Source organism: Haliotis asinina, chromosome 16 (genome assembly GCF_037392515.1).
Source record: "Haliotis asinina isolate JCU_RB_2024 chromosome 16, JCU_Hal_asi_v2, whole genome shotgun sequence".
Classification (NCBI taxonomy): domain Eukaryota; kingdom Metazoa; phylum Mollusca; class Gastropoda; order Lepetellida; family Haliotidae; genus Haliotis; species Haliotis asinina.
In genome coordinates this window covers 8187532-8201005 of record NC_090295.1, presented here as the reverse complement: position 1 = coordinate 8201005, position 13474 = coordinate 8187532, and the positions used below count along the sequence as shown (strand labels likewise).

Below are 13474 nucleotides of genomic sequence, written 5' to 3'. Positions count from 1 at the left end.
CATGTGACTTGATACCTCTGCAGTTTATACCAGTATTTCATACTGGAGAAACAAAGGGGGAAACCTCTCATCAGCTATGACAGATTTTACTGTAGAATGTGTAAAGCCCTTAATTTGACATAATAGGCAGGTTTACAAAGATCTAAAGAATTCAGTTACCTCTAGTGTCATGTCAAATCAAAACCAGGTAGGAAACTGGACACCTTTGACATAGGTGTCATACACAGTGCAGTCTATATACTGCATGAAAGCAAAATCCCACTGACGTTTGCTAAAATACAAGATAAGATCAAAGATATATTAAATGTCTTGAAAACAACACTTATTGTAGTTCTGGTAGAAACAGGGTTCAGGTACACCAAACGGGGAGATGACACAGCTGTGGTTAGAGAAAAGTACGCCATTCTGTCCATGTGATCAACTTATCTCAGTAGAGTTGAAGAATACCATAATTTGGGGTTTCAGATTGTATACCTTAATGAAAACTGGTGTAATAAAAATAAAAAATACCTCAACTGATCAGATGTGGCTTCCTCCAGATTGTTCTAAGGCGCAAGTGCTACCATCAGGCAAGGGACTGATTGTGGTTGTGACTTTGCTTTTGAGGCCAAGAAATCTGATGATGATTACTGTATAGGCTGAATGGGCACATATTTTCGGACTGGTTCAAATATCAGCTTTTACTACAGCTGGACGAGCCAAGCGTTATCATTTTGGATAACACCAGTTACCTTAATCTGCATGACAATAAACCAAGGCAAGGTTCAGTTGCAGGATTTTCTCACTTCCTGTATCATGCCTTGCAGGCAATCAGAAAAAAAAGCCCCTGTTCATGGAAAAATTCTGGCAGCACAAAAAGCCAATCCAGTACATCACTGATCAACTAGCAGCAAACACGGCCACATAGTTCTGTGTACTTCAGTACAGTACTGTGACCTCAATCCCATCAAGATGATCTGAGGTAACTGAAAGAATTTTTTTGCCCGCAATAATTCCATACAAAATACTGTAGACCATGTTCTCGCCACTGAGGACAAATACTGGCTGTGGGACGCTGTCAACGTCAGCTGAGTACCTGTTGTAATTCAGAGTCCTCAACCAGCAGTGATACAGACACTTGATACCTGCCATGCACTGCCCATGCGATACATGAATGCTGTCACACCATCTGCCAGACAGTTGGGTCACAGTATCTTTTGTTTCTTAGAAGTGTTTCTACCATGGAATCTTTTCTGAGAATTGCCATATTTAACAAGTTATCATTGATTAGGGATTGGTAGACCGTGATTACTCATATGTCATATTAGGTCGAGGTGGTATGAATGATTATACATGGGTTATGAATCTGAAATATCAAAGATTATCACATTATTGCTAAAAAACATTTTCCAAGCATTTCTGGCACTATTTCAGTAGTAACATGTAACCAAAGCAAAAAAAACTTATACACAGCTTAATTTAACCTACTATCTGGATAAGTTAATAAAATATACACAATAAAAGTAGGATACACCTAAAGGTTCAAAATAATACAAACAAACATAATTGTGATATGAAAACAAAGGACCATATAGGGGTTACAAATCACAGATGTTGTACTAATTTATTTTATGTGTATACATCAAGCAACAATCATCTCATCCAGTGAGTGAGTTTAGTTATATGCTGCACTCAGCAATATTCCAGCTATATGGCAGTGGCCTGTAAATAATCAAGTCTGGACCAGACAGTCCAGTGATCAACAGCATGAGCATCGATCTGCTCAACTGGGAACCGAAGACATGTGTCAACCAAGTCAGTGAGTATTACCACTCAATCCCGTTGGTCACCTCTTACGATAAGCATAGTTGCCTTTTATGGCAAGCATGGGTTGCTAAAGGCCTATTCTATCCCGGACCTTCAAATGTCCATCTGATCTAGTAAAGAGCTGACCAAAACAACAACACTGAACAATGAAACAGGAATTATCTGAGCCAATAAATATTCAACAGAAAACTAACACATCACAATAGTTAGTAATGAAGCTGCAGCACCATTAGCATTGGGATATGATAGGATATGGACGAGTTATTCCAGACATACACACAGCAGGCTCCAGGTGATGCAGGGTGTAGACAAATCATTACTGAGTTGCTGATCCTGGAATGACTATGGGCAGTAACTCTTAACAACGAATATCAGATATATATGTTATCCTCGCAAGTCTACTATCCTGGACAGTGACATCCACAAAGTATTCAAAAACCTACCAGCCCTCTGAATACCTTAAAGATTAGTGAAATTTTCTTGAGCTAGTGTGAGTTTCTAATCCTGAACAGAGATGTCTTTGATTACTGGTCCCTACTTCAAGAGCTCAGCATTAACTTTTAGCAGAAGGCAACACCTTCAGGTTGATGTTTGAACAAAGGACAGAAGCAATATTAAAAGACATTTACCCAGAAATGCTACCACTGCAAAGTCCTGAATCAAGAAACCTGATAATGTATTAGCTGGTAGGATAGTAACAGTACTATCAGTCAAGCATCAGTCAGAACCAAAGTTCTCAACATGTCAGTCAGCATTAATGAAAGCTGGGAAATACAGGCAGAGCTAAAGAAAACGTTTCCATTCTCTCAGGGGAACAAGAATGAAACCAGACTGTCAATTATGTTAACAGAACCTTGCCCCTCAGCAAACCTGGGCAACAGCAACGTCTGAAATCACAGCATGCTTAAACCAAGATGGACGCTCACTTTATATTTCTGGTGCCTGAGTTCCACATACTTATTAACATCCCTCTCAGTCTGGGCTTCGGCCTTCAGTTTGGCCATCTGCTGTTTGGTGTCCGTCTCAGCCTGCTCTGCGTAGTCTGCTAGGCGACTGATGGTCTCACGACTTGCCTGAAAGTAATGAGTATAGAGGTATCTGTTTTATCATGTTCCAGCCATGAGTTTGAAGCAAATGGCAACGTTACAGTTGTATCATGGTGTCTCAAAAAAGAAAATCTGGGCCAGTGGAAACTATCCAGGCTCTCGGGTGGCTACCCTAACCAATCCACTGTAAGGTCAGAATTGGTCTAATAGTCTACGAACTCTTGACGAAATGCAACCCAAAACACAGAGAGTATTTAGGGACAGCATTACTGAGTTTGGCCTGGAATTAACTTGGTATCTTGACATGGTTACATCCCTTTCTATGGAAAGAGCACTAAGTGAGGCCAATGATAGTGAGGCCACTTTTCTTTCTGCGTAACAAACCTCTGTGTTTCTGCCTAGGGAAGGTTTGTATGTGACCATATAATGGTGCTTGGTACTAACCTTGATCATGTCTCGAGCCTTCTCTGCTGCCTCCTGAGCATGGTACCTCTCAGACTCTAGCTGTTCCCTCTGGATCATGTTGGCCTCCTCTAACTTGGCCTGGGTTTTCCTGGAACAAGTTGTAGTTAACTTTAGCTTAGAGTGTAAACTGCTCCAGGTGAGAGTGTGAGTGAAGTTTACCATCACATCAGCACTATTTGAATGACATAACAAGCAGTGCTTCTGGTATCTAGTAGTGACGAGAATTGGTTGAAATCTGATGACTGGATAATTACAATGAGCAATCACTGTAAAGAATTGGTTAGGATCATTTTTCAGACTTTCCTCGTCAGGTTCTATATGCAGATAAGTACAAAATTGTTAAAATCTAAATATTTTCGATATTTAAATACTTACATTACCATAGGTCTATAGCATACTACCTCAAGCTTCGCTTAGTAGGAGATCTGACAGAGTTGAATTGCTATTCAATCTTAAAATGGCTACCTCGAATTAGACGACTGTAATGACACAGAAGTGTCTGGATCTCCCCATTGCACATGCGCGCAGACTCCAAGAGAACTGTGCTTTTACTTCAAGCATCATCTAGTGTAGACGTGTTTGAGCTGCTACCTTTTTTTTCAGCTAATAAAGTTTGATTTAGTACACTAATTACACTGAATCCTTTTAAAAGTTTCAATCTTTGTGTCGATTATAGCGTATTAAATACTTGATGGCTACCTCATAAGAGACACGGTCGTGTATCTCCTATTTTCGATGTTGCCCCCGTAATTTTATGTGGATCGGTTAATAGACCTATGGTAAGGTAAGTAAAAAATTGGTTCTCTGCTGTTTTTTGTTAAATCTAGCAAATGTGCCCATTGCATGTGCAAATTTAACATTCAGTGTGAACATAAACTTCCTGGAGTCTTCAAGAAATAATCAGCCATGACTGTTTGTAAGTGAAGTGAGTTTTCTTAGAACTCACATGTTTTCAGGCCCTGACAACTTTTAAGATATGTTCCATTATGAAGTGTTTCAAACACTAAAACACTAGTTCCAAAATCGTTTCTGTTTGATTATAAGAAAATATGATTGATTGATTGGGCATTTGGTCACTGCCACCAATCTTTGATTATTTCAAATTAGGGGGAAACACCACTGGTATTTCGACATGTGTGAGGTGGGAAATAGTGCTACTTTGAGGCCTCTCTGAGCAGAACACTGATTACTAACCTGGACATGTCCAACTCGATCTGTAGTTTGTCAAACTTAGTCTTGAACCATTCGTGCGCCTCCTGAAGATGTTGTGAGATCTCCAGACTCTCAGAGTGAGCATCCTTTAGCCTCACCTCTGCATCCTTCTTCTTTCGTGACACTGCCTCCTCTCGCTTGCGGGTTTCCTGTAGAGGCAGATCACTTCTTGTGGACAAGATTCACTGAATCTTTATTTCAAACACCCTACGATTGACCTAGCATATGGTTGGTTCACTCAATGACTTGGACATTCAGTAAAACACAGATGTGTTGAAGTCAAAGGGATCTACCTAAATACTTATATGAGTTATCCAAGGCCAGACACAACAAATTCTGAAGATATTTGCAAGGAATGAACATTTAAAACCATGTGTTCGACGCAAGTGTTTGTACCTTCAGTGTGTGAAGTAAGCCAAAACCCCAGCCAGACATCAGGGCAAGTAACTTAAAAACACTACCAACCCAAAATAGATTTAACCAGACCAGACACCAAGATATGGTGAATTTTCTCTGATGTATCAAATTTTCTACCAGACTACTGGGCTAGCTTGCTATAAATTGAAACTGTCTGTCAGAAATCAAACTTGTCTTGGGTGGCCTGACAGGTCTTATTTTATACACTGGTTGTGTGTGTTCCACATTTTCCTCATGATTACGGAATCTTTTGCTTTGCTCTTTTATTTCTAAGAACTATCAGTTTGAAGTTTGAACCTAATAATTTTCTGAATGCAGTGTTTTAAATCAACTTTCTCATTGAGGTTCATTCCTGAAGTTAAATCGGACCCTAAAACTTCAAATTTGGCAAGAGGGCACAATCCCACATAGGATCCCTTCACTTTTACCCCTTCATTACTTACAAATTCCGAGCTGCCTATGATGATTTAGCTTTGAACATACTAAAAGTGAATAAATTCACAGTTCAAAGACGATCCAACACAATGGCACCCTCCTCTCTCATGTCATGCAAACTCCCCCACAGACAACATAAAACTAGCACATTCACTCCCTCTCTCTCACATGGTACTTCTTCTTGATGTCATCTCGGATGTTCTTCTCCTTCTCCAGTGCAGCTTCTTTCTGCTGCAGGAGCTGGCTGGTGTTGGCTTGTGCCATAGCAAGCTGCCCAATCTCCTCTTGAAGGGAGGCTATCTGATTCATGAACAGCTGAATTGTCTCCCCCTGGAACAAGTACCCAAAAGCCATGTCAGCAGCTTGCTGAATTTTTGGTTGTTTAACGCTACACTCAGCAATATTCTAGCTAAACGTCGAAAGTCTGTACATAATCTCTCTGGACAAGACAATCCATGATCTATCTAATTGGGATACAATGAAAGTGGGCCTGACATCCAACCTTACCACAACAATGGGTTGCTAAAGACCAATTCTATTTTGTATCTTTGAAGCGGCTTGATGTAGATGCTGAGTGAATGGATTACTCATTGTATGACTTCAGTGACTCTGAATGAACATCTTTCAACAAACTCTGAAATTAGAGACGAACTGTTTTATAACTATGCAGAGATTAACAGAATAATGTGTGTAGCATCTTGTAGGTTGAGGTGCAAATAACATTCTCACCTGTGTCTCATTACGTTTTATGTACTCATCTCTAATGCGCTCCAGCTGGTCGATGTCCTGCCTCACTGACTGCAACAGATATACACAGCACATCATAGATACACCATATCCTACAAGGACAGTATCTCCATACTCCATATTACAATATATAATTTGGAATGGTCTCCAGTTCAGGACAATCAAACCTACTTGTCCCCAAAACCAAGCAATACAATTCTCAAACACAGCTGATATATTATTAGCTTGGGTTGCATTTAACTACAGCAAATTCTGACAATTTACATGGAGTTTCTCAGCTGGACAGATTCAACACAATAGCTTGTAAATAACAAAGGTTCATAGGGATTTAGGAACAAACTAGTATCAAGAATGAGATTTATATTTTATGCTGCATATCTAACATGTGATTCTTGAAGAAAATTTACATACCCTATTACCAGTATTATCAACAAAATATAATACATATTATGATACAGCACAATTTGAAAACAGAGAACTTCATGACCAATTTCTGACTTGTGTAACAATCCAGGATATATTCCAGTGACAGATGTTACGTGTCATACTAGTTTAATATCAGTCAGTACTGTGCATGTACTCTCTATGATTCAAACAGTCAACTAGAGTCATCATTTCCAGATGTAGCATGGTTACCATGGTTACGAGTAGTCACGTCACGCAGAAACACTGCACACAGTCTCACAACACACAGAACAAGAGTGAGTGAGTGAGTATATGAGGTTTAATGCTGTAGTCAGAGGTATTACATCTGATCACTGTTGGTTGGACAATGTCACTTTTTTCTTGGCGCATTATACAAAGCAACCTTAGCACTCCAACTATAAGGCAATGATAAGGTATGGGAAAGTACAAAAAAAAAAAAAACAGTGCTAATAAAATGGCTTTGTACAAATATATCCTGTTGACAAGATATGACATCTGAATAGTCAAGTTGTGTCCTCTAAGCCTACCAGTCCCAAACAGCAGCTCCTGAGACCACCCGATCCCCATTTCTGCAGTTAATTTCTAACACTGCAACTACGAAGCTTTTCTATCCAGAATCTTTGTTGCTTAACATTGCAATATTCCAGCAATACCACTGCTGCCTGTTGAAGCATGGACCAAGCAAACCAGTGACTGACAGCATGAGCATAATCAATACAATCAGAGCCATGCCATCAACACCGACCATCCAATTTGGGCTGTTAAGGAGATAATCCTAGTGTGTTTGAAAATCAGAGTTTATGTTTTACTGAATTGACAGCGACTAAATTTCAATTGGAACCACATTTTCAATCCAAAAATTTTGAATTGCCTATGTGGAAAACTCCAAAGTCCGCATCAAAATCCATGGAGTTGTTATGATCCCCCATCGGTACAGTCAACCGGATGTAGTTCTGACGGTAAGATTAATTTTGTCACTGCGTGGTGAAGCGGCCTTAAAATCAGATGAGCGTGAATCCAGAATCGATACCGTCTGATTTTTCCAACAACCAATCAGAATCTAGTCCGTTCTTGATTCATGGTAGAATTCCCAGTAAATAGTGATGGACATCTTTACTGACATAAATCCTCACCAAGGCATAATTTGTTGACAATTCATAATATTCAAACAATAACTTATATGTCAAGAATTAAAGTAAACTATGGACATAACAAACTCAAGGGAGAACAAATTTGAGTTAAAACTGTAGTTTATTATTCATGTTCTGACAAAAATACACAATTGACCTGTATCAAAAGAATAGTTCTTACATACTTCATTTAGTTTTAAAGTAGTTTACGGGACAAAACACACACTGAAGTCACCATGTAAAGACTATACACATTCAAGCTTTCCTGAACCAGTCTTAAGATTGGCACAAACTCTTAACAGGTGAGTGAACAAGATTATTATCTTATGTTTAGGGCCCCGCTTCCTCAAAGCAATCATAGGGCTACTACAACCGTAAGTCTATGTTAGAGTATGGGAGTTATGAGTGTCATAGTGCTACAACCACTTTTAGGAACAGGGCCCTGAACCTTACCAGCCACCTGAAAGATGAGTGAGTGAATGAGTGAGTGAGTTTAATTTTACACACTCAGCAATATTCCAGCTATATGGCGGAAGTCTGTAAATAATCGAGTCTGGACCAGCCAATCCAGTGATCAACAGCATGTGCATCAATCTGCACATTTGGGAACCGATGACATGTGTCAACCAAGTCAGCGAGCCTGACCAACCGATCCAATTAGTCGCCTCTCACAACAAGCATAGTGTCGCAAGCCCTAGGCAACAAGTCACCAAGATATGGCTTTACACCATGTCCATATGGAATTAAACATTAGCAGTGTAATCAGTGAGTCAATAATTAGTCACTGTCCCCCTACTGTCATTAAACAAGGCGATCGACAGTACAAGTAAAGCCAAGACCCCCAAGTTTGAGAGAAAGATGCCAAGTGCATGAGAACAAGATGGCAGCTCACTAGTTTTACTAGGTCAACTTCTCTGTAGAAAGACCAAACACACCTGATATAGTCACATAAAACTGTTAAAGATTATCATTAAAATAATTTCCACACATTTAAAGAAAACAGAAACATATAAAATGATCAAGAAAACAACATTCAGTTGTTAAAAAAAACAAGGACTATACTTAGAAATCCTTCTGACTTTATCAAAGGCTACACCACTATAAACATTGTCACAATCCTTGTAAAGAAACAATTATCTCATACAACAATTTTTCTTCAAAAATAGGCACTGATCTGAGAGCAAAAAATTACCACATGGTTTGGAGAAGCAGAATTTGGTGAAGCTTTGATGACTACAGTTGGAAATCTCAAGTGGCATAAGCCATTAATGCAAAAAGTGTGCAAATGCCTTTGTCCATTTATGATTTGATGGTTATCGGTATCTCTTGACTAAATTCATGCAGTTTAAACTGTGCTCCTACATTCTTCTCACTCGGTCATCCAGGGTGGGAAACTACATAATCCTATGCTGGTTGATATGTCCAGGCTAAGTATGACCATATGTAACAGTTAAATGGATGTTCTTGTGGAAATCCCACAAATGTACACGGCTAGTAAAGTGTGATGTGACCTGGCATTTCAATTTAATCCCCCTCCGCGTCAGTGAGGTTCTAAAACTAATTCATACACTGCATACAAAACCAATGTTTTCAATCAACTGTTTATCAACAAAATCTACAGTGTTATGAAAATCCACTCAATAGAAAGTGTGACCTTGACATGTGACCTTGACCTACCTTCATCTTGGCCAGGTTTTCCTCAAGCTGTTTCTTGGCCTTGTTCAAGTACTCAGTCTTACGTCTCTGATCCACTAGTTTCTGTGTAAGTTCCTTGTGTGTATGGTCCGCCTCATTCACCCGATGTCGCAGCTCTGTATTGGTTCTCACTAGTTCCATGTTACGAGATGATAAGCTTTCATTCTGTTTCTTAATCTGAAGGAGGTAATATGGGTTGAATGTACTCATACACGGCTTTCAGTAATAAACAGAGAAAATTCTATGAGTGCATATGATATACTATGTTTACAATAAGAGTGCCAAAATGTTGCTATTTTCCAAGCGAGAGCAAGGCATTCTGGGCATGAATGTTGTCAAATTGAGGAAAAGACGCCAGATTCTACTTTAAAAAATAAGTAGCTACCTGCCATTGCCGGATGTAGAAGAAAACGTCACAGAAGAAACATGACGTCATAGCATTGTTCATGACGTCACGTCACCATGACAAGGTGATATTTTCCCCTAAGGCATTGTATGAAAGATATGAACCGCAGTACCTTCACCCTCATAGGTAAAACACCAGGAAATTCTCAGCAAAGGACACCACAGCTGGGTTCACACACTGCATCCATGCAGAGAAATAGAACACAGGCCCATGTCCCAGCATGAACTCAGCAGAAAAAGACACTGATAGAGTAAGTTGCTTTTTTTGCCATTTGTAGCATTATTCCATAATTTCCAACAATATCAGGGTGGGGAACACCTTCAATGGTGGTTCACTCACTCACTGAGTACAGTGACTTCAAGAAGACTTTGTTCTATCAACACAATGCCAATGGACTGGCAAGGAATCAATGAGTAGCATCTCTATAATCTTTTGGCATGAATTATCAAGAGATCAAACCGTGTACAGGTGGTGTAGTGTATCACCTTGTCATATCATAACACAACATCTTTTTCTTTCACACATCCCCCAGAGAAGCAGTAGAAATATATTGCTGGTTTGAATATGGCTGCTGAGTGATGTCAAAAAGTATTTGCTTATATTTCTAATGTATGATTTAATCTCTAACCCAGCTATGCATTAAGCCCGTGCACATGAATAACATAAATAGCCTCCATCCAAAGGTTAACATATCAATACATTACACGCAGACACTCTAACACAAGACTACAAGTTGTGAAGGAGCATTAAACGCACCTAATCAAGCAGAGAACATGAAAATGAGTGAGTGAATTAGTTTTATGCAAACTCAGCAATATTCCAGCTATGCAGCAGAGGTATGTAAAAAATCGAGTCTGGACCAGACAATCTGGTCATCAATGGCATGAGTATCGATCTATGCAATTGGGAGCCAATGTGTCAACCAAGTCAGTAAGACTGACCACCTGCTTCCATTAGTCATCTCTTACAATAAGCACATTCGCCTTTTGTGGCAAGCATCGGTTGCTGAAGACCTATTCCATCCCAGATCTTTATGGGTCAAATGAGAATGAGTACTGGGGCAAGCCTTCTACAGTTTTATAACCGGACACTTGGGTTAATGACTATGGTAAGTAACAGTAGTGTCACTACCTCTCCCAGTTCCTTGGAGTTTTTCTTCAAGGATTTGTCCCTCTCTTTCCTCAGCTCTTCTCGCAGGGAAGACATCTTGCTTTCAAAGTTCTTCATCTCTAACCTCATCTCCTCCTGGTCCTTGTTCCTGTTACCATAGCAATGAAATAATTCTTACTAAACAGGAGTCACAAAAGCAACCAACATATTGAGTTAACATCCTTCTGTCTCTTTTTTGTTGGACACAGCAAAGACATCACATCTAAATGACTGTTCCTTGTCTAATTAAGTAATCACCATTTCAAGATTAGTAGACATCTTATCATGGTTGAATACATACTTCTGACTGCGAAACTGCATTATCTGCGTGTCTCTCTTCCCCAGCTCAACCTGTAGGTTCTCCACAAGAGTCTGCAGCTGAGAGTGAGATGCCATCACTGCCTCAAGGGTATTGGCCATCTCACGATTTACAGTCTTGGCAGATTCAAGGTTCTTGTGATAGCTGGCACCCTGGTATTTTAAAAATAATCAACTCAGTTTAATTAACTGTCGCAAGATGAGGGTTACAGCCACGATATCAAGTATAAACAACATAGGGACATCAAAAGGCCATACTTCTACATCTTGCCTTCGCAAGCAAAAAGATTATCAAGATTATGAAATCACCACTATGATTAACATCATTAAAAACATAGAGTAACTCACTTCAATAGTGTCATTTTGGACATGATTCAAAATACATGATGCTTTTTAAATGTTACCCAACCAAAGGAAACTAATGTACATGAGAAGTTAGTTGTAGATACCAAGCCCACCTTGTGTTTATCGCGATCGTCCATGGCCTGCACGTGGGCTCCAAGTTTGGACATGTCCTTCTCAAGCTGTTCCCGGGTGCCGATGACTGTCTGCAGCTGCTGGTCCTTTTGCTGGATCAGCTCCTGGGACAGACGGTGCTGGTTCTCCAGACACTGGATAGCCACCTTCAGCTCACTCACCTCCTTCTGGGCCTGCAACACATGGACTTATCTCTACATGACTTCTTTGAGTGTCACTTTGGAAGTTGGGAAGTACAATGTAGAATAAACTTAATGGATTCATTCATGAGTGCGACATGTCAATACAGATTCTTTTTCTGTTTTGAGGTACAATCAAAACATCGCACTCACTCAGTCGTTATCCATAGTCTGAGCTGTATTGTATCTAAATATGCTCACAGGACAATATTTGGGTCAAAGTCAAAGCAAATGGCACCAAATATTGCCACTGGGAATTAAGAAACAATCAGTACTTGATATGTTGATATGGCTGACCTGTTATGTTTGTAACAATATGATGGCTCTGTAGGTGTGACTTACGTTTGAATGATGTAGGAGTAATACAAAGAAAGAGGCTATAATATATAAGCATAAATTGGTGCACTGAAGAAAAAGTCTGTAATAACATAATACAATTTTATCCTTACATACCTACCAAGGCAATTTGTTGACAAATAACTATGGACAGCACCACAGACAACTGGGACCTCACGTGACCAATATCTGCTTTGGCAGAAATGTCTTAGGTGATGCATGTATTAGACATTAACCTCTTAACAAAGTGTGGTGAAATGGGCTATAATTTAAAAGCATTGTACTTACATAAGGACAATCACATTGTGACGTCTTTATGCAAGCATGTGTATGTGTGTGATTGATTGTAGAGGTCTGGACTGATGTTGGCCTCAGAGTGCCAACCCAATGAGAGTCCCTGACACATTTTACTCCACAACAAAGAGGCCTTATTGTCTCCCCTTCATCTTTTGGAATGTCATGGTCTGCCATCAATTCCTGACTTTCCACACTCAAGGCAATGAGTGGCTGAGTATCCATTAGATATCGGTGATGGACTTTCATCAGAGTAATTCTGCAGATGTTGATACTTTTGGCGCCATGATTTGAAACTTGCAAGGTTATTGTAACTAGGACAACTTACACTGCTGTATTTCTCCTGGAGAGCATTATTCAGTTTCTTGAGATGACCTGCATCAAGCTGATCTCTTGTAGCAAGGTCAAGGTCATCTTTGAGCTGGTGGACCTGGGACTGCAGACGTCCATTCTCATATGCCATCTTGTTCTTCTGCTCCATCATCTCCTTCAGTGCTGAGTGGACTTTCTTGTGGCTTAACTACAGAAGAAAAGTGTACCGGTTGGCAACTCTTGTGGACTCTTTTAAAATTGTATGGACAAAATTTTCTGAGAATGACCAAAACAAAACAACTGATAGTCCAAGTGCTGCTCTGAATAAATTTGCATCCGTGGCAAACTAAAGAGACAGCGAGTGTGATTATCTCAAAGGCGACGTCCATCAACATTTGCTACTGCTCCTGCAGAGAGGTCACAAGAGCAGAAACGTTTGCATGAATTAATACAAGCATAACAGGATATGACTTGGTGTTATCGGCTATTGCATGCAAACAGAAAAGTTGATTAACAGGCACCTAAAACCAAGAGTGCATGAATATAGTGAATTGAATATGTGCGTAAATATAGTGCATTATTGCAAAATCACACTGCTGCTCAAATCCAGCTAGGCCCTGCATG

The 13474-nt window shown here is 39.7% G+C and overlaps 1 protein-coding gene across 3 annotated transcripts in view; it reads right to left on the bottom strand.

Moving 5' to 3' along the window:
• Positions 1-13474, bottom strand: part of LOC137268830 (coiled-coil domain-containing protein 150-like) — a 37800-nt gene that overhangs the window by 3871 nt on the left and 20455 nt on the right. For 2 of the 3 annotated variants that reach the window (XM_067803394.1, XM_067803395.1), the window contains exons 10-19: positions 12867-13058; positions 11711-11902; positions 11236-11405; positions 10917-11043; positions 9362-9556; positions 6111-6179; positions 5550-5711; positions 4512-4678; positions 3297-3405; positions 2733-2879 (exon numbers count right to left, since the gene is read on the bottom strand). In XM_067803394.1, coding sequence (XP_067659495.1) covers positions 2733-2879; positions 3297-3405; positions 4512-4678; positions 5550-5711; positions 6111-6179; positions 9362-9556; positions 10917-11043; positions 11236-11405; positions 11711-11902; positions 12867-13058 — 1530 coding nt within the window. The remainder of the gene's footprint in view (positions 1-2732; positions 2880-3296; positions 3406-4511; positions 4679-5549; positions 5712-6110; positions 6180-9361; positions 9557-10916; positions 11044-11235; positions 11406-11710; positions 11903-12866; positions 13059-13474) is intronic. The other variant, XM_067803396.1, reaches the window with a different exon arrangement.